This window comes from Capronia coronata, assembly GCF_000585585.1.
Source record: "Capronia coronata CBS 617.96 chromosome Unknown acBCG-supercont1.4, whole genome shotgun sequence".
NCBI classification, from domain to species: Eukaryota; Fungi; Ascomycota; class Eurotiomycetes; order Chaetothyriales; family Herpotrichiellaceae; genus Capronia; species Capronia coronata.
Window position 1 is genome coordinate 2,191,694 of NW_006912896.1, and position 20,828 is coordinate 2,212,521.

At 53.8% G+C, this 20,828-nt stretch overlaps 6 protein-coding genes across 6 annotated transcripts; 2 read left to right on the plus strand and 4 right to left on the minus strand.

Annotated features, from left to right (window-relative positions):
• Positions 1-756: 756 nt before the first annotated feature.
• Positions 757-1,842, plus strand: A1O1_05340 (uncharacterized protein; the record flags this gene model as incomplete). The annotated part of the gene is made up of 1 exon (XM_007726226.1): positions 757-1,842. The coding sequence occupies one exon, from the start codon at positions 757-759 to the stop codon at positions 1,840-1,842; it is 1,086 nt and encodes a 361-aa protein (XP_007724416.1).
• A 2,437-nt stretch (positions 1,843-4,279) lies between these two features.
• On the plus strand, positions 4,280-6,100 carry A1O1_05341 (MFS transporter, SP family, general alpha glucoside:H+ symporter; the record flags this gene model as incomplete). The annotated part of the gene is made up of 2 exons (XM_007726227.1): positions 4,280-4,559; positions 4,620-6,100. The coding sequence occupies 2 exons, from the start codon at positions 4,280-4,282 to the stop codon at positions 6,098-6,100; spliced, it is 1,761 nt and encodes a 586-aa protein (XP_007724417.1).
• Positions 6,101-7,183: 1,083 nt separating this feature from the next.
• On the minus strand, positions 7,184-9,499 carry A1O1_05342 (uncharacterized protein; the record flags this gene model as incomplete). Its single annotated transcript, XM_007726228.1, has 1 exon — positions 7,184-9,499. The coding sequence occupies one exon, from the start codon at positions 9,497-9,499 to the stop codon at positions 7,184-7,186; it is 2,316 nt and encodes a 771-aa protein (XP_007724418.1).
• Positions 9,500-11,549: 2,050 nt separating this feature from the next.
• On the minus strand, positions 11,550-14,897 carry A1O1_05343 (AMP deaminase; the record flags this gene model as incomplete). The annotated part of the gene is made up of 2 exons (XM_007726229.1): positions 11,550-13,067; positions 13,122-14,897. The coding sequence occupies 2 exons, from the start codon at positions 14,895-14,897 to the stop codon at positions 11,550-11,552; spliced, it is 3,294 nt and encodes a 1,097-aa protein (XP_007724419.1).
• A 909-nt stretch (positions 14,898-15,806) lies between these two features.
• A1O1_05344 (uncharacterized protein) lies at positions 15,807-18,164 on the minus strand (the record flags this gene model as incomplete). Its single annotated transcript, XM_007726230.1, has 4 exons — positions 15,807-16,849; positions 16,908-17,567; positions 17,618-18,035; positions 18,108-18,164. The coding sequence occupies 4 exons, from the start codon at positions 18,162-18,164 to the stop codon at positions 15,807-15,809; spliced, it is 2,178 nt and encodes a 725-aa protein (XP_007724420.1).
• A 994-nt stretch (positions 18,165-19,158) lies between these two features.
• A1O1_05345 (uncharacterized protein) lies at positions 19,159-20,648 on the minus strand (the record flags this gene model as incomplete). The annotated part of the gene is made up of 2 exons (XM_007726231.1): positions 19,159-20,042; positions 20,093-20,648. The coding sequence occupies 2 exons, from the start codon at positions 20,646-20,648 to the stop codon at positions 19,159-19,161; spliced, it is 1,440 nt and encodes a 479-aa protein (XP_007724421.1).
• Positions 20,649-20,828: the final 180 nt, after the last annotated feature.

Genomic DNA, 20,828 nt, shown 5'->3' on the forward strand with positions numbered 1-20,828 from the left:
GCGTTTTGTTCGACAGGTTCTTGTGCTTGTTCGTGATTTTCATTCTTCAAGCCTGGCGTTAGAAAAGAGAAGGAACAATTACAACTCCCACCTACTCTGTATAGCTTCAGCGAGCGGCGCACTGATCCCTCAAGGGCCAAAGCCTGACCAGCAAGAACAGCGAGACCAGCAAACCACTGAACGAACGGCGCGTCATCTTCTATCCTTGGTATCCCTGTCTTTACACCTCTTGTCGCGCTCATAGCCGAAGTCAAAAGCCATCCTGCTCTCCGAGTCCCTCATCCTCCCGTCGCCGTCTGACACTGCAGGCGGCAGACAAGGTGAAGACTCTTCCCGCTCGGCTCGACGTCACACCTCCCGACTTGTCCCAAAAGAGCTCGGTACATATCACGAACGACTTTGGGAGCTACTTCTGCTCGCGCGGGAAGATAAGTGCAGAGCTATCTGCCTCGCCTACTAGAATACTTCATCCCTACACGACACACTTGGAACGGCTGCCCACTATTCCATTGGGGTTTGGCGAAGCGACGCAGACTTTCTCTCGAGAAGCTCTCACGCTCCGAGGAGCAGCCCATCCTTGCTCTCCTTGCCCATACAGGGTTGACCATGTGGCAGCCGGCCAGCGAGCCACAGACGCAACCGACATCTGCCCTCTCCGCGTCGAAGCTGATCGAGGAGGGCTGAAGCGAGGAGATCAAGAGCAAAGCCCCCAATACAATATACGACCAGCACACTTTTACGCCGCACATTGCACAAATGGGTGCCTCTGAATGTCAAGAGCAAGGAACAGGCACACATACACCCAGATTACCTGCGCCGCCCGAGCCCGAAAATGACAAAGGAATCTTCCCTCCCTCCATCAAGAGTCCCTCGCTGGAGGGCTTGGAAGGAATCACCCCGGAGAATGTGGACATCTTCAAACTCGACGCGGTGGCCGCGTTGAAACTGCTATGCCGCAGTATCGACAGCCTTGTCCAAATGACCGGCGACGTACCTCCCACTCCGCCAGCACGCAGTCGCGGCGCGTCTCCCGTACGCGGCGGCTCGAAACTACGTGAAACGACAACAGCAGACGCCACAACAACGATGGAGACTCCGAGAAAGGAAAACATGGCGCTGCGCACAGGTCTACACCCCCAGCAGCAGCAAGAACAACAACAGGAACATATCGACGGAGTATCCATTGTGAACACGCACATCGGGTCTCCCGAGGCCCAGGCCCACGAACCCACCACCGTGGAGCAGATTGTCGGAGCGCACGCGCAGCCCGTGTACATGCAGCACGGCGCGCTCGCGCGGAAGTTCTACTCGAAACGACCGCCGCCCATCTCGATCGAAGACTACCTGATGCGCATGCACAAGTACTGTCCGACGTCGACGGCCGTCTATCTCGCCTCGTCACTGTACATTACGCGCCTTGCCGTGCAGGAGCAGATCTTGCCTGTCACGCCGCGCAACGTGCACCGGCTGCTGCTGGCCTGCTTGCGCGTGGCCATGAAGGCGCTGGAGGATCTGTCGTGGCCGCACGGCCGGGTCAGCAAGGTCGGCGGGGTCTCCGAGGTCGAGCTGGGCCGGCTGGAGATCACGTTCTGCTATCTCACCGACTTCAATCTGAAGGTCGACGCGGCCATGTTGCAGCGCGAGGCTGAGAATCTGTGTCGTCACAATCGCTTCGATCATGCTGTCTTGCTCGATAGCCCGCTCAGTCCGATGGACAGGCGCCTTCCGGAAGAGGTAGACAGGAAGGCCAGGACGGCTGAGAAGAGGAAGGCGAGCAGCACCTTGGGTGGCAGACCTGTTGTGCAAGTGGGCACGGGTATCGAAGTCATGGGCCAGTCGTGATGTCTCAAGTTGGGAGGGCGATAAGAAATTGACGTTCTCTATAATCTCCGCTTTTGGTCTGGGAATCTTTTTATGTCTGATGGGTTTGGATGTCCAACAAAAAGCGCATGCGGTCACAACATAGGCGCCATATTTGAGCGAAAGAGCGAGGCTTGGATTTTGGTGTTTCTCTGAGGCGCGGGAGCGATCTGATCGGTATGACTGGTCGAGTAGGCGGCGATACATGTCTGCGTGACTGGACATGAAACAGCTGGCTCCTAATAGTCGATGGACACAATGTACAGGGGCAAGCCCAGTCTGCTATCCACCTGAGGCGATCAGAAATTTCATGTCTCTGCAGCTATGTGTCAACAGTAAGGTCCTGGGGGAGCGACAGAGAGACGGCTGTATCATGGCCATGGACCTCAAGCCACCGAAATACATAAGAGGACGCATAGAGTACATTGCCTTTATTGAGGCTGGAAAACTCTTAGAGGCAGCGACATGGTAACTAGAATGTACGATTGAGTGTTCCCATCAGACTGCCGCGCATTGAGGGCAGGCTTTGTCACGCGTGCATAGGCAGTCATATTTGAAACCGTCAAGCGCCTCCTCCATCGGGACGCTGCTCGCTTGCTTGTTACTAGGAAGCCAATATCTCTTCACATTGTTTCCACATCGTAGAGCACTGCATCATAATACCAAACCCCTACCTTTCCGAAAATGTGGGGGAATGTGGTGAAGGACGGTTTCCAGTCGTGTTTGACCTCGACTTCCCCGACTCGATGGCATGGTGATCCTCGGAGTGGAGAAATTGTAGTCTGTCTTTTAGCTTGATTCAAAACCGGTCTTGTCTGACGGCGCCTTGGCAAAAACACTTGTCGCCAGCAGAAATCTCCCTCCAAAACATTATTTAATTTTTGGTCAGACATGAAGTATTATTAGATTGACACTTGCGTCCACGATCTGTGGTCGAGGCCAAGGACGAGTCCCCGTGGTACGATTAGGATGCATGGCATCGGTGCCGGCGTTGATCCCGCCAATGCTCCCAAGGATATAACCTGCATTGTAGAAACCACCAAGCCTCGGCAACAACCCCGGCAGTTCATCACGATGCTGGGGTTCTGGTATCAATGATTCTACAATGCTCAAGGTGAAGCAAAGGCCGAGACACGGCAGCAGTAGCTTGACCTGGACGAAGCACTGCATCGCAGGCTTGACACCATCTCAGCCTTTCCCAGTTTTTAACTAGTGTCTCTGGGCATTGAACGGCGTCTTCAAGTTCCTCTCGTCGCTTCACCAGGTCAGGACAGGAAACTGTCTGCGGCTGCATTTGAGGAGTCGAAATCTATTTAGCTGTCCGAGCTGAGAGGCGAGCCTCGGCAATAGACTTCAGATGGTCATGGGACGTTAGATAAACTGATGGAATGAATGCAGTGCAACACTCTGCACCACTGCACAGACTAGAATCCGGGGTTCCTGACGTGTCGTTAGAGAAGGAAGGATACTAGAAACATACCTAGGAAACGGCAGGTGCGACGGGCGTCATATCCAGAGCCAATCACAATCAGGCAGAATAACGCGGTCTGAATTCTCGCGTCGCGTTCGTTCGTCGCCCACATTTCTCTTTTCCACTTTCTTTCTCCCACCCACAATCACAATCCTTGCATGCAAAAATGCGTTTATCGTTTACCCATTTCCGCCATTCTTCGCCCGTTGTGCCCGATGCCACCTCACTAGTAAAACCCGCCTTCACCTACCGCCTCGCCGCCACGCACAACGCCTCCGATTCTATTTTATCCTCATCTCCACAAGATCCAGAACGAGCAAGATTAGTTCCTTCCGGCCGCAATCTCATTGGCACCGCAAGTAAAACGATGTCCTTCTCGACGGTGCCTGGCCCTCTTCCTGCCCCTCTGTTGTGGACCTGCAATTCGGTGAATCGAAGCGTGTGTGACACGCTACTTTGACAGCTCGATGGCCACCTCCTCTCTTCTCTCAAATTTGGCAATTGCTTCGCTCTGCCGCACCAAACTTAACCCCAGTCCAGACATACTGACCCCGGACTCGTGGGGTGTAACATTGACGGTCGGTCTGTAGGATAGCATACTCTCTCTCGCCAATCGCCAGTGGGCGCTGTCCCGGACCCCGGACGAGAGAAAGAGTATAAAGATCAGCTGATCGCACCGTCGAGAGCTCCCAATTGTTCCCTGGTTGGGATCATATATCCGTTTTTCCGCCCTTCAGGATCGTGTCGCGGTGCCCGAGCTTCGCGGTGTGGCAGCCCAGCTTCGCGCTTGACTGCTGAGCATCTGTGACCAACGCCCGCAAATACAGATATCTCGATTCAACTCATCTTCTGTTCTTCTCAGACGGGTTGTCCAGTCGGCCCAAATTCCCGCTCCTGGCCGCTGGCCGCTGGCCCCTGGGAAGCGTAACAGTTCACACAATCGCCATCATGACTGAAAAAGTCGTCGACGACAACAGAATTGAGCCTCAATCGTCCAATGGCGACCGTGAGCATCCTCTTCACTTCCCCCAGAAGGACCACCTGGACACCACTTCTTCCAAAGCCGTGGACGATGTGGTTCATAATGCGCAAAAGGCCACTGAGAAGGAACACCGAATGACGCTGTGGCAAGGCATCAAGTTGTACCCGAAAGCTGTGGGCTGGAGCGTTCTGATCTCCACGTGCATCTGCATGGAGGGTTATGATATTTGCTTACTGAGCAATTTCTGTGAGTCCAGCAATCCTATCCAGTCTTACTCATGATCGCTGTTCTAACCATTTGCGTCAGATGCCTTCCCTCAGTTCCGCAAGAAGTACGGTGAACAGCTGCCCGACGGAAGCTACCAGATCACTGCACCATGGCAGGCCGGTCTCAGCAACGGTGCCAATGTCGGCGAGATCATCGGACTCTTCATCAACGGCTACGTCTCGGAACGGTTTGGCTATCGGTATACTGTCATGACATGTCTGATATTGATCATCATTTTCACTGCTGTTTTCTTTACCGCTCAAACCGTCGTCTCGCTACAAGTGGCCGAGGTCTTGTGCGGCATTCCCTGGGGTGTCTTCCAGACCTTGACCATCACGTACGCCAGTGAGGTCTGCCCTGTTGCCCTTCGAGGATACCTCACCACTTACGTCAACTTCTGCTGGGGACTGGGCCAGGTCGTTGGCATCGGCGTCATCAAAGCCATGCTTCCCCGCGACGACCAGTGGTCATATCGCATCCCGTACGCGCTGCAGTGGATGTGGCCCGTCCCATTACTCGTTGGTGTCCTCCTCGCACCAGAATCTCCATGGTGGCTTGTTCGAAAGGGTCGGCTCGAGGCAGCAAAGAAGTCTTTGTTACGCCTAACCTCTTTAAACCGTGAGACGGACTTCGATGCGGATGAAACGGTGGCTATGATGGTCCACACGACCGCGTTGGAAGAGAAAATCACCATGGGGGCTTCATACCTGGATTGCTTTAGAGGCACCGATTTGCGACGGACCGAGATTGTGTGTATGGTTTGGGCCATCCAAAACCTCTCAGGCAACTCCTTTTCCAGTTATTCAACCTACTTCCTGGAACAAGCCGGTCTCAACGACAGTAAGGCGTATGATTTCGCCCTGGGTCAGTACGGAATCAACATGGCGGGTGTGTTTGGAGCCTGGTTTCTCATGACGTGTGGCATTGGTCGACGAGCTCTCTACCTGTGGGGTCTCTGTGGACTGTGCATTATGCTCTTCGTCATGGGCTTTCTGGGGCTTGTCCCGGAGGCGCATCGCAAAGAGGCTTCCTTGGCCACCGGTTCCATGATGTTGGTTTGGGCGCTTTGTTACCAACTCACGGTCGGAACCGTGTGTTACTCGCTCGTCGCCGAGCTGTCCACCCGCCGTCTACAGATCAAGACGGTCGTATTAGGCCGCAACCTTTACAACATCGTGGGGATCGTCTGCTCGGTCTTGACGCCATACATGCTCAACCCAGGCGAATGGAATTGGCGCAACTACGCCGGCTTCTTCTGGGGTGGCATGTGCTTCTGCTGCATCATCTACACCTACTACCGTGTTCCAGAGCCGGCTGGCCGTAGCTTTGCCGAGTTGGATCTCCTCTTCGAACAGCGTGTGAGTGCGAGGAAATTCGCAAGCACCAATGTCGATGTCTTCGACGAGACGACGGTGCATGACACAGTCGAAGGAACGGGCACTTTGCGAAACTACGAACAGAAGCGTGGCAGTCTTGTGCACGGGGACGAGAGTGGTATGCCTTCACGATTGGTGCACTGAAGAGGAGACGACTACCCTGGAAAACAAAAACAAAACATCAAGAGTTTCCAAGGCGAGACATTCTCCCGGGAGAAAACTCATCGAGGACACAAGGGGACAAGAGGAAAGTCCCAAATATAAATATGCCACGGAAGGCGCCCAAGGGCTTTAAAGGTGATCCCGCGCCCTAAGTTGGGCGAATGCGTCACAAAAAGGATGGGTCACCAGGCATCAGACCCTTGCGAGTGATAGCATCCACCTTGGAATGTGTCATGAAGTGATGACCATTTACAGAGAGGGCTTCAAGCTGATCACAAGAGACAGATGCGTTGAATTGGTCCGTGATGACAGATAGGAACCAGTTCACCAACGTGATATGGATACTACAGGTCGATTACACGACACACAAAAGTCTACAATGCCGGACCAGAAGCCAAGCACCGGAAAGGAGACTTGAGCATGGAGGCCAGGTGCTGAGGTCGGGAAAGTCTAACACGCTCCGCCTCATCTTCGGCTTCCATTTCCGCTTTGGCTTCGGCTTCGGCTGTGGCACTTGAAGACAAAGAAAGACTCGGACGGAGCCAGGAAGAAAGCAAGATATGAGAAGGTGCAAGGAGGCAGACAAGGCTGAAGGAGGAGGTGAAGTTGAGATGAGTGGGCAGTTGTTCACCGAAAAACACTGCACATTATACTATCATACTATATACATGTACTATTATACACATATACTATACTATATACACATATGTGGATGGGATCCAATCCGACCCAGATTCTAAAGCTAAAATGAGCCACAGGAGCCAGACAAAATGGATTTTTGACTAACCATAACAACAACAGAGATGAATGAAATCAACCCATCGAACCAGGAATAAAGAGATTCTTCACAGGGTCAGGCCCAGTCAGACCAGACCAGACTAGACAGGATAAAACAACCATCAATAGGTAAATATAATATAACATTCTGTAGTTCTGTATACTCGTTGGACTCGTCGTATGGCACCTGCAGTGCCTGCTCGTTCTGGCTTCCTTTCGCCCTTGTACGAAGATGCCCAGGCAACCTGTTTTTATATGATTCTTCGACGCCCCTTCGCGAGTCAAGACTTAAAATCCCCAACTGCCCTTTCGGGCCCGGGAACCCCAGTCATCATTGGCACTGACGACGACGGGCCCCATGGATTCATGCATGAAGTGGGGGCTCTGGCGAGCCCATTCGCGAACGTATAATCTCAGGGCTTCCCATCGTTTACATTTCCCGACGACTTCGCTTTCGGCGGCGCCGTCGCCCTCGGGCGCGCCGACATAGCCTTTGGCGTCCACGAGGTTATCGTCCTTTCTCAACTCCTCGACGGGGATCCGGCTGATTTTGCTCAATTCCTCGTCGAACATGTGGGCCAGGCTGGGATACCCCAGACTCAGATAGTTGTAGATCTGCGTGATGACGCGCGGGGGGAACTCCTCGTCAATCTGCTTCTCCAACGACAGCTTCTTGTCGATCGTGGTGGTGAACCCGTCGTCTCCGTTGCTGCTTTGAGGAGGCGTCAGAGGCAAGAAGTTCATGCCCGAATAAGGCCGCTGTCTGCCAGAGGTCTGTTTATCTCGACCGGGTGTCATGGATTCAAAGGGATTGTTCCTTTCCAACACAGGACTCAAGGCAGCGGGCGTTTGAATGCCGCTTCTCAATCCATCCGCTGCATGATTTACGGGTTGCCACGTGCCTGCTTGACACATTCCCATCCAGAGTCCACCGTCGGCGTTGTTCTGAGGTCCCTTATTTGAGGTCCACAATCTGGGCGTGACCGGGTCCGTAGATTCGTCGTGACTCTCTATGTTCCGTGGCCTCGGAGGCTGATCGGGGTCACACCGCGTCATTTTGGGCGTGATTGTGAAGGGGAAAACGAGGCTCCCACCCAACATGGGCGGGGCTGCGGCTGCCATCATACGAGCGAGTTCCGAATCCTCCTCTGCGGCCCTGGCTTTTTTGGCCTTGTTCAGCTGCTTGGCCTCAACGGCCTGGCGACTGGCCAATGCAGCAGCGCTGAAACGACTGGGAACGGGCGTGTCGTCCGCGTTCCGGTCTTTCTTGGCCGAATCTAGCTGTTCATGATGTTTCTGCATACTCTGCAATTCTAGATGGAGGTCTGCGACCGATGAGCGTCGGAATGTCTGGGCATCCACCCCTTGTTCCCCTTGAAACTTGGGGACAGCGAGGGGTGGATCGTCGTCGTCGGCATCGATGGCGAAGTGGTCGACGGGTTCGTGCGGTCGTTCATTGATGTAGGCGGCCATGGCTTGCTCTTGTAATTCCGATTCACTCACGGTCTCGGAGGCCAGCTGAAGGACATAATCCGTGTAGCTGCTTTGTATCGGTGGTCGACCGGTATCTTGCCTGCTCACCGTCGACACCGACGAAGGAGACTCACTTAACGACGGGGTCTCCGATGAATCTTCTTCCGTGGTGGACTCGATCATGGGCAGATCCGGTACCACGAAGGAATGCTGTCGAACGACCTCGGTCCGTCTGCGAGCAATGGCAGCTGCTGAAAATGGAGATTCCTCAAGCCCCGTTGCTTGATCCACCTGGACCTCCTGTGATGGACGCGGCGAGGCCGGGCGTCGAGGAGGAAGGGACTCTTTGGGATCGGATGTAGACGGATGAACACGTCTGTACGAGCCTTTGGCCGTCTCCAACAGCTCCGGCGAGAACTTTCGCGGTCCGCTAGACGCTCTGCTGGAAGCCGACGAGTCTGCTGACTTGGACAGCTCTTCTTCTGCGTTGTCTATATCGGTGTTCCGTCTCCTTCTTGTGGTGGTCTCGATGGGTTCGGGGAGGAATTTGCGTCGGGGTCGCGCGGTCTGGGTTTCTTGCTCGCCAGGGCTCGTTTTGTCCTTGCTGATCCTCGTCGATGTTTCCATGGGCTCAGGAGCGAATTTCCGGCGTGGTTTGGATGGAGCGTCGTCCGGGGGATTATCCCTGTCCTTGCTGTGCCTTGTACTTGTCTCAATCGGCTGAGGGGGAGACCGCCTCCTCGAAGAATGAGAGCTGGTCTCTATCGGCTCCGGGGCAAAGCGTCTGGGCGTCGTTGAGGGCCTGCTGACGGCAGCATCAGGAACGGCAGGTTCTTGTGTAGATAACTGTGTATAAAGTCCATCCGACTCTTCCTTGGAGGGTGAGTCCTCGACATGCTCCATAGCCTTCTTCCTGGAACTTCGGGTACTTTCTTCCACCGGCTGAGGCAGAAACCTGCGAGGTTTGGTCTGTGGCGGTGTCGGACTGGTATCTGAGGTCTGGGCTTTGGCTGAAGAGCCATGACTGGACGCGAGATCCGGAGATGGGCCATGTACAGATTTTGAACTCCTGGTTGTGGTCTCGAGGGGCTCGGGGAGGAACCGCCGCGGCGGAGGCGGGGAAGTCGACATGATTGCGGTCCGGCGGTATGGGTTGTTCAGGCCATAGTCCTTCTCTTTTTTAGTCTGGTGGCTTTGCCTTGCTGGCTGGTCAAGAGCACTCGAGCATGAATGCAAGGATGAGAACGCGAGGCCACCGAATGCGGGGAGGTGAGATGCAGCGGGTGGGTTGGTAGGAGTGATCGGGAGTAGACGGAGGGCGTCGAGGAGGAGGGTGAGGAGTCGGGGATTGAAGAACGGGTAGGTGTAGGAGTGGGAGTAGGATTAGAAGATAGGATAGCGAAGACAGGTCGCAGGCAGAGGGATGAAGTGGAAGATTGACCACTCGAGAGAGTTTCAGATGATTGACCTGACGGACGCACGGGACATGGGAAGGACGTGAGGCGGGATGCGATGGCGATGGGTATGGGATTTGTTGTGTGGGCAGCCAGGACGGGACGGACGGACGATCGAGGGCGAGACCAGAGATGTGGATCGCATGTACGCAGGTAGTGAGTGATACCTAGTAAGTAGTGGTAGGTGCTAGTAGGTAGTAGGTACGTAGTAGGTACCTAAGTAGAGTAATACCGTAGCCGACAGCGAATGGGATATGAATGCCATGCCAGTGTGGTATGATTATTTCATAGAAATCGAACGGCAGCCACTGACTCACGCAGTGTGGTGACCAGATCAGGTACTGATTGATAACAAGTTGTCACTCATCGAGGGTGTTCGGCGGTCAGTGGTCAGTAGTCAGCAGTCAGCGGTGAAACTTGCAAGAACTGGAAGCACTGCATGGCGGCGCCCATCGACGATGACATGGGCGGCGCGACCACTGCCAGTGGGTAGAGATGGTATTGGCACGGGGCAAATCCGGAGACCCGAGCTCGCGCATCTTGGGATCTTGAGACGCTGGTTCCTACCTACCTAGACAGGTAGATCTGGTCAAGGGCCAGGCGGTCTCGGGGCAGATCCAATAATGGGCTAAGAAGTCGGGCTAAGGAGGCGGTCTGTCCGCCTGGAGTCTAAACATCTTGGGGTAATTATGGGCGAGGACGAGGGCAGCCGGGGAGAGATGCTAGTAGATTGTACTATGTACTTGAACACCACCTACTACCTAAACCTAGATACTATCAACAGCCTCTATTGAATCAAAAGAGGTGTTAACTCACCGTTCCTCGCCTCAACACATATGAGGAGGTACCTGACCAATGTACCTAGGTAGACATAAATCATGCCTACAGCAAGGTACTGGTAACTCAATCCCCTGAGCTACTTTACTGCTGAGACCTCCAACCTCTGCATCGCCAGCGGGGATACCTGCATCTCAACCCTGTGAACCTACCTATAGTACCTGATGACTGCTCTCCTTCCTGAATACGGTTTCAGTTTCGAGTTCAGCCACGCAGTTCAACATCCAACATCCAACAGTTAGCTTCCAACAATTAGAATCCAACAATCGAGGTAAACACGATGGCAGGAGCTGATATGTGCATTGGTCTCTATGTCTCTGCTTCTTTGGCAGTAGAATGACGGGCTCGGCTCTCCAGATCGACTCTCCGCTTGCTACCGCTCACCAGGAAACCAGGAAGAGCTAGATTCAAGCATCTTCCCCAGAATACTAGTACTATGATGATACGCCTGAAAGAGTGAAAGATGACAGAGTGAAAGAGTGCCTCAGGCCCTAAGCACTTGCTACTATAGCTAGTAGTACCGGTCGTGAGCGACTCAACTTTGCTTCTGCATCTCAAAACCCTCAATACACCCCGATTTCCCCCGATCCTCGGGCGTCGTTCTTACCTACCATGCTCTTCACGCATGATCTTTACTCATGCACTGCACAGCAGTACTCATGCATCCTTCCGACCTAGCATAACAAGTAACCACACAACATACTGCCTAAGCCAGAGCCAGAGCCAGAGCCAGAGCTAAACCAGACGAGACTTAAAACTCAAAACCAAAACCAAAACCAAGAACAAAACCAACATGGCGGTCAATGCTGCACGCCCTACAAGACGCTCATGACGCTCACGAAACCCGGGTCCGATCCCAAACACAATCCAAGCTTTCCCTTTTCTTCGCTTCAATCTGATTGCTCCATCTGCGCAGACAACTCGGAATCTTCCCGGGCCCTGAATTTCGCCAACGCCGGCTCCATATGCTGACTGGAACTCATACTCCGGGTCCTACTCGCACCCATGGAATCCGGGGCCGCCATGTCCGACGTACTCGAGCTGACTCTCAAGCTGCGTCTCCGCTCGCGCTGGTGCACGACGCCGGGGAAAGCGCGTGGCTCTTGCCCCGAGATGTGCGTGTCCGGATGCGACGCCGCGGAATACAGAGCACTCGACATGGTCCGGGGTCGAGTGGGAGATGTGTTGGTCGTGTTACTGCGATCGAGGGCCGTCATACTCGATCTCGAGCGTGGCCATCTCGCACTCTGCTGCTGCTGGTGGTGGTGGTGGTGGTTGTTGCTGTTGCTGTTATTAGCTGCCGCCGATGGCGCGACCGGATTGGAAAAGGTCGAATAAAACTGTCTCGGAGACTCAAGTCCTTTGTAGACCTCCTCGATCGGCGTGAGCGGGTCGGACGGATCCGGGAAGTCAGGAGTGCAGCGGTTGAAATGGGTATAGTCCTGGGTGTATTTGGCAATGAAGGCGTGTTCGGCCTTCAATGTCTCGTGGCGGAATGCTTCCCGGACGTCCGGCACGTTGCACTTGGCCACGTCGTTGCCCAGCACTCCCGGAAGGTAGCAGTACTTCCCCAGCCAGCGTTGTTTCAGCGTCAACTCGAAGCCGCATTGGTCGACGGAATGTTTGGCCAGCTCGCACATTTCTACGTTGCTCAGCTTGTAGATCTGCGCGGCCACCGAATATTCTTCGATCAACGGCTCCTTGGTGAACGCGAACTGCAGCGGATCATCGGTCGACAGCGAAACGTTCAGCCCCTTTTTGTAGTAGCTGATGAACGGGTTGCGGTCATACGTCAGGAACAGTGCATTGTTGCTCAAGGGCGACATGGCGATTCCGATCTGCTCCAGGTAAAAGACGTATTGGATCAAGGGCACTTTGCGGAGCGTGATGCCGTGCGCAATGCTGTGGCAGCACAGGAATGCCGCCGCCAGATGGTCCGTGTCTCCGGCCTCGCCGCAGTGCGGTCGCAGCAAGAACGTATTGAACCCTCTCTTCTTGCGCCATGCGTTGAGAGAAGTCAAGTTCGCAAACAGGTAATAGATCCAGTATCCGTACGGCGGGTTCTGTTTCGTGTTCCAGTCCTTCGGAATGGGAAACTTCCGATACAGGCGCCGTTCCACCTTGCTCTCGTCATCAACACTGTCGAACCCAATCACTCGTTGCAGAAAGATGTGCAGTTTCGGGTGGGTGGAGGGATCCTGGGTGACTTCGAACAACGGCTGGAAGACATTCTTCAAGACACCCTCAAAGTTGTCGACCGACTTCAGCGATTTATACAACGCATACAGGCGCGGGATCTGGATGAGCCAGCGAACGTTGTGCGAGAAGAGCTTGTTGTCAACCACCCAAGCGGCCAGCTTATCCCATTCATCGATACTGCGGCCATAGATGCTGATCCGCCATTCGACCTGGACACCCACGTCAGCGGCTATACTTTTTCAAGTCCGAGGTCAGCGCCTTACCATTTGGTACTTGCTAGATTCCAGATCGCAAATGACTTCACGCGTGATCTCCGCAAGATACCTACCTTTGATGAAATTGTCCGTCTTGAGGAAGATCTCTCTCAGTCGAGACTGACCGATGGGATTGTACTTCAGGTTGAACTTGTCGAAACGGTGGAACGAGTCGGTATGGGCGTGCATGTCCAAGGTGTCAATGCTCAAATCGTACGCCGTGAGGTTGATACTTTCAAACACCTCTCTCAGGGTCAACGTCTTCCCGTCGCGGTCGATCACCACTTCATCAGGACATCTCTTCATTTTGCTCTTGATGAACCGCAACAAATGCTTTTGGTTCATGCACGCCGAGTGGTGGACGTGGGTGTCAACTTTCCGCACGTTATAGAAATCACGGTGAGGCACTTTCTTGGTATCCGCCACTTCCTGATATTCGTTGAGCAGGGTGTACAGGTTATACCGTCCTTCCAGATACTGCAGACGGCGATATGCGAAGCTCTTCGCTGGACCGTCGGAAGCAAGATCAAGAATGGTGTCGAGGGCGATGTAGTAATCTCTCAACGTGGGCACCTCCACCAGCGGCTGGTCATGTTCATCATACACCTGAAAGACACTGCCGTCGTCCATTTCATACCGTACGTTCCCATCCTTCGGAGGGATATAGCAGTCGTTGATGTGAAAGTCTTCTCCGATGGCCTGGCCAGGCTTTCGCGTCTTTTTGGAATTGGTAGGTGAAGGAGGCGCCCTGTCTGGCTCTGCCTGGCTACCTCCCGGCGCCCCTCTGTTCCCATCGCCAGCACTCCCCGAGCCCTGTGCCTTGGTGTCGGCCATGTACAGACTGCTCGACGTGCTGTTGGGAGGGATGTAGTCTTGCGTCGGTTCTCGAGCCTTTTGCTCGTTCCAGACTGGGTTTGGCGGCGGTGGATAGACCTCCCAAGTTTCCTCATCTTTGGGGTTCACTCCGGGGCACTGAAGAGAGATCTTCATGTACTTCTGCCGCAAGTCCAGCAGCGTCTTGATCTTGTCGCAGATGGCCTCCACCTCGCTGACGATGCTCTCATCACTGGAAGCCATTCCCCCGGGACCACTGCCCAGGCCTACACCAGCGCCTGCACCATGGACACCCTCGTGAGCCAGTAAAGGATCCTTGAACTCGTGCGGCAGACGTGGATGGTGTCGATGGCTCCGAGCAGCGGCATCGGCAGCAAGGCTAGGGTCTGGATGACCATCTGCAGCGAGACCGCTATGAATTTGCAGACCAGATAAAGATTCTTTGGGAGGGTCCATTTGCTGGCCGCTTGGAGCGGTCCCGCGCTGGCTAAGACGTGATTGTCGCGAGGTGGTGCTGGGGGTGCGGTGCAAGACTGTATCGGCGCCTTCCAGGGAAGAGGGCATTGTGAACGATCTCCCCAGCGACATCGGACTCCCGGCTAGGTCCTTTTCGGACTTGGTGTCCATGCGATGCCGTTGATAGATGAGCTTTGCATCGGCATAAGTGTCGCGTTTTTCGGCAGCATAATGATAGAACGGATGGCGGACCTGGTCGTCTTCTTGAAGCTCGTCGGAGGAATGTGTGTCACCGGTCGCCGGGGTATTTGTGTTTTGGTCTTCACCAGTCTCGGTGTGTTGAGGGAATGCACTACCAGTGACGGTGTTCTCAGCTCCAGAGTCGTCCTGCATGCCCGTCATGCGCGATTTCCAGTCGTAGACATCGTCTTCCTCGTCCGAATCTGCTGTCAGACCATTTGGTGCGATGGGTAGTGCAGGATTGCGGCTATCCATGGCCCTTGAATGGGCTGGTTGTATTTGCTGGCTGCAGACAGCCGACGGCCAATGCTATGCTGTGTGGTCAAGATGGCCTCGATTGACAGCTGGACCGAGGGTCAACCAAAGCTGTTGCGAAGGGCACGACTGGCAAGGAAAGCTCTTCCCGTTCCTTGACTTTATCGTCCACTGATACTCTGTAGAGTATGGAACTTGTAGCAGTTGAAAATGTTCAAGTTGAGATTGAAGTTCGACGTCGATATTGAAAATGTCTTGGCGCTTTCACCGCTGTGAATAACTGACAAAGAGTGTCAAAATCACAGACACCTTGGTGACATGCGACATCTACCTAGAACCTGGTAGATACCGTATCTATTTAGGTATTCACATAAGGTGTCGCTGGTAGTAACAGTCTCGAGGGGGACTGACTTGTCAGAGTAGGTGATGGTCAACTCCCTTGTTATCGTCCTCGACCCTCCACATCCTCGCTCAGCAAGGGATGAGTCAAGTTCAAATCTCACCCTGTGCTCTGCCTATGGATGCCAGTCATCCTCCTGCACAAAGTTTGGATCTCCACACACATACTAGTATGGCGGTGTCAGATTGTCGATGGCTCATGGCCCGGCAGCCTCCGAACCATAGCCTGAGACGACGACTGTCCGGTGTTGGTTCAAAGACGTCGGTTGCCTATTCGAGACATAACGATATATACAAAATACTAGTACACAAAGCGCTTCCTGATAGCACACTCACTTGTAAACAAACATAGTCATAGTCATAGTAGGACATCATTCCTGATCCAAATATAATCCCAAACTAGCTCTTGCAATGCTCGCTTGCCGATTGCAGAAAATGCCTTCGTGGAAAATACATCTTTAAGGACCCGAAGCGCCTCAGCCTGGTTCGATCAACATGCTCGACTCCCCATCACAGCTCGGCTTTGGCCGCGTTCACTTCCGACCCCAGCGGTCTCCCGTCCAGCTTCCACCCTTTGATCGTAGCTTTCGCCTTTGGCGGCGGGTCCTGGGGTCCAAGGGTACCCTTTTTCCAGCCGCCAGATATACTGGTAGCATGCCCCGTGCTGCCTGTCACGCAGTACCTGGAATTGAATTGTGTGCCCCGTCGATCTTTGAAGGCCATCCTGGCCACACGCGCCCAAAGAAATGAAGGGTCATACAGCATTTCATGGGTCCACCACATTCGACAGTCTGCTGCTTCGTATACAAATTGGAGAGGTGTTTGCGTGTCGTCGCCCATGCGGAAATGATTGCGTCCATTGACTCCCACGCCGTTCGCTCGCGAAATCAGTTCGGTCGTGAAGTTTTCCCAAATCGTGCCGTTGGCTTGGTTCAAAAACATGTTTTGCGGACTGTGGAACAGGTCGACCCAGCTCGCGAGCACCTCCTGGTCGAATCCTTGAGCGCCCTTGACACCGCCAATGGCTTGCATCGGGCCTTGCTGTGGCCGGCCCCCAATGACTATGAACTGGACATGGCCATAAGTTTTCAGCAACTCGGAAAACACCGTGCAAGTTCCCGCACAAAGGCCATCGGTGAGCACCACAATATCATGTGGTGCAAAGGGTTGTCGGAATCCAGTTCTGTTGTTTGTCCCTGTGACGACAAGCCCTTGTCCATGATAGTCAGAGGACACTGGATCAGTGTAGTTGTTCTGGAAAAAGGACGTAAATTGGCCGCCGTGCAACGGTTGCGGGCCATAGAACGATTGGAGATCAGCAAAATTGTGAAACTGCGGATCAACTATGGTTTGGAATGCCAGCGGCACATACGTCGTTTTCGCATCATGTTCGTTGTCTGTGTCGGCCGTCAACTCTGCAGCGCTGACATCCAGTGAGGCAACATTTGCAAGTGCCCAGAGACCCAAGTGATCTCGCATGTTCGACTTGCTGTTTGGCGGAGTTGATGGAAAGAGCTGCGTAAACAAATCGGTGCCGAGATCAACAAAGCCACCTAAAGTCAAGAGTTAGCACCAACATACAGGTATGTACCACTGCGTGACGGTGCACACCTAGGTTTCCTTGAAGGTCCAAGATCAACCTCCGCTTCCCAGTCCGCACAGCCGCATCAAAAAACTTCTGCACTACAGTCTGAAATTCTTTCTCGTAGCCTGCTGGAGTATCGAACCGAGGTCTGAAGTCGTTGACTCGCAGTATCGCAATGTCAGTCAGCCCGGGCTCATCAAGGTAATATCCAGCGACTGAATCCGCACCGTGCTTGATCACGGGCTGAGCATGACCGAGAATAGTAGGCGAACTCGAGGGAACCCCGCTTTCTGTAGAGGATGAGACAGCCTTGCGAACACTGCCAGAAGCTATCGCTGTGTCCTGAGCGCGTGGACAGAAAGCATTGTAGGCATCATCTCCAATAGACACCCCATCCAGGGCGACATTCACAACTGCGATATTCCTATACTCGCGTGTGGTCCCGTTCAAAAATGTCACGTTAGTTGAAGATCCTGAATAGGAACTCGGAGAAGCGAAAGTGCCCGAGCGGAATGGACCCCCAAGCAGTCCGTTCCACTGTGCATCGGGGTCATTAAACGGTGCCGTCAGAGATTGAGATAACAAAAAGGAAACAACGTCCACACTATCGATGCTTTCAACGGGCGATGGGGTGTATCCGGTGACAGGAACAACGTTCCCCTGTATGTTGTCGCGGATAAGATCACCTGGCCTCCATAAGACAGAGTGGGGGTAGCTGTGGCAGAAGGGCACTCACTGGAAATGTACATCTGAGGTGTCTGTTCTCCGTCCGAAGAGACCATGACCAGATTTTCAGACCTCGTGAATGTAAACGTCCCCATCAGATCCCCAGACCAGTAGAGGTTGCCATCGTGCGCTGCGGCCAGCAATCCGACTATGTCGGCCTGCATATCATACTCGCTGTCGTACCGTCCTCCTTTCACCTTCTCCAGAATATCATCTAGACCGGCATCAAGGTCCACTCCGGAGAAGAGATATCCCGACGGCGGGTCACGCAAGTATTCCTTAGTGCTCTGGAATTCCAGATATGTTCGTAAGGAGCTCAGGAGACGCGAGGCTGGTTCCTGGTGATTGGGGACAGTTTTGAGGCATGCGTAGGCCAGCTCAGCATCGATCACGACTTGAGTCGCTGTCTTGGTCAGCTTCAGGTGTGCCTGGCATCAATGAGCACTCGCCTCCAGCATGAGCGGTCATATAGGACTTCGAAGCCTGCGAAGCCAATGCACACGCGGTATTCGTCGACGAAGGGTCACTCGTATCGGTGGCACGCAGCTCATGGGCATTGGGAGCTGTCACCACGGAGGCAGCCAGGAATGGGACAAGGAGGAAGCATGCGAAGATAAACACATGCTCCCAGCGCATGGCTATTATAGGGACCATACGCACGCGAGTAGGTTCTGAACGTGCAGTCAACTGTGACACCAGCGCTTCGGCGCTCAACGGGTCTTTGGAGGGAATGCGGTCGAACACATATTGTCCAGATCCATGTGGGGAGGAGAATCAGTAGGAGGCGGCCTCTATAGAACTGGGGTTGAGGCACCAAGCTGAGCAACCTACTGGCAAAGAGACAAGCCATGATGATGGGAGAGCTGCTCACGCTCGCGTTATCTCGCTCTGCCCTACCAGGGGGCTTGTGGCGGTCTGGTTAGACTGCACCTTTGTTGGGGGCTGAGGATGAACTTTGGCAACCGAGGCTAAGCCTTGAGGTCCTGAAACACACCTGAACCTCAGCCTCAGCCTCAAATGTGCAGTGATGATGGTGGATGGTGGACGGTAATATTTGGCGAACTTTGAGTAAATCACCATTGCACCACCGTAAAAGCAGCGTCGGCCCAATCTATGGATTTGACCCTTGAAGAGCGCTCCTTGCCCTTCAAGGTTGCGACGACCGAATCCCATACGAAGTATTGTTATCACTACCCATCTAAAGGTTGGATAGGGTAGACTTTGACAATAGCATGCCTCTTCCAACTATACCATTTGCAGTGGTGAAGATGGGTTGTGGACTACCGTCATCGCGGTCGCCGTTCGCATTATTGAAGCAACACAGTCGTTCGAGGCCGGAAACGTACGACGACAAGACTATACAGTGCAAGTACTCCGGTATCCACTCAAGGGGTTCAGCACAGCCGCTTTTGCAAGAACTTCACATTGCCCAAGGCTGTCTGTCATTGACGTTACTTTATTACTTTACAAGTCCCAAACATCCATCAGCCCATGAAAGACCCCGACCCCCCAGACCGTGCTCGCATTCAGACAAAACAAGCAACATTCAAATCATCCACTCCCCCTCCGCATTCGTCTGCGAGAGCGTTGGCTCACTCTGATTGCCTCTTCGGTAAGGATGTCATCCGGCGGTTCGAAGTCCTTCTCGGTAAACTCAGGCACGGGATGCCCGAAGGCCAGAACAGTACGGCCTCTTTGGCGACCGGCAACGGCAGCATCCCGAAGATGCCTCTTTTCGAAGAAGGACACAAAAGGTTTAGGAGGAGCAGGTTCTGCTACCGGCGGGGCGGCGGGTTTCTTCCGTTTGTTGGCAATCTTCGCCTCCTCGATGAGTTGTTGCGAGGCAAGTGCATCGATCTCGCTGGAGTTGGGCGCCTCAGTCGACTCAGACTCATCACTGACGACGCTCGCCTGCTCGTCTGACGAAGAAGTCTCAACATCCTCCTCGTCTTCCATAGCCTGTTCCAGGAGCGCCTGCTCTTTCTCCAGCTTTCTGCGCTTCTCTTCTTCCTTCCATCGTTTGAACTTGTCGATGAGCGCTTGCGTCTCCCGTATGAACAGCAACCGCTTGGGTTCGTATCGTTTCTTCTCTGTATCAGTCACGCCGCTGATTCCCAGAGTCTTGAGCCAGTCCGGTCCACGGAGATCGTCCAGTAGTTTCTCCAACTGGTACTTTTCATGTTGCGCCCGCTCTCTGTCGCTGTTCTTCATCTGTTTTTCATGCCGCTCAGCTTTGGCATGTATTCTCGAGTAAACCTCCTCGCCCAAAGGGTCATGAGAAGCATCTCCTATTGAGATAGAGCGACGATCGAGCTGGACGACTTGAGTATTGTGCAGCGCTTTCTGCGCACCAAATGGGTCTGTTCTGGGAGGGTTTGGTTGAAAATCAGGTGTGTCGTCAACGAGGACGATTTTCGAACGTACGGTCAAGATTTCTGACTCAACATGAGTGAGTGAGCGGCAAAGGGGGGAAACGAAGACTGACCTGGATCGGGAGGCTTCAGACTGAGCATCTCCTCGAAGTCCGGGAAGTATTGTGCCAACTCGGTTTTGGCACGAGACCCTCCATCTTCAGAGCGCAGCTTTCGTCGTTCAGCCTGAGGCGTCGACAATGACCCTTCTCGAACCGCGGCTTTGGCTCTTTCTTCGATGATCTTGATCTGATCATATTGTGGTTTGCCGCTGGGCGAGTCGAGGGGTCTCGCGGTTGGTGATGTGTTTACAGCGAGCTTAGGTAGCGACGCGTCCGGAGCAACGCCCGAAGGTGGTGAGACGACTTTAGATACTCCCCCTCGACTCCGTAACGGGATACGTAATCGTTGTACCTCGCCCTTGTGAGTCGAGAGACGACGTCTTTTCAGATCTGGCTCCTGTCCCGAGAGTGTAGAGGTACGGGCGCGCTTTGATCGGGGTGCAATCGCACTCTCATCGGACTGCGGGAGCAGAAGTGGCGTGTCGTCGTTCGGCGGACTGCTCGACCTGGTTGACTTGTGACCTCGTAACGTAGGACGCCTCAATGACGACCTGGAGCCGGCCACCATGGTATATGTCGTGTTGGAGGGCTCATGATGCTGCAATTGCAGTCTTTTCGGGAGTTTTCATTCGTGGCTAGATCATGGACAATTGGATCATTGATTGCACCGCACCGGTCCTGCTGGAGTTGAAGCAGACTGCGCGCGCCTCCCGCTGTCATGAATATCTGTCATTTGAAACCAATTTCC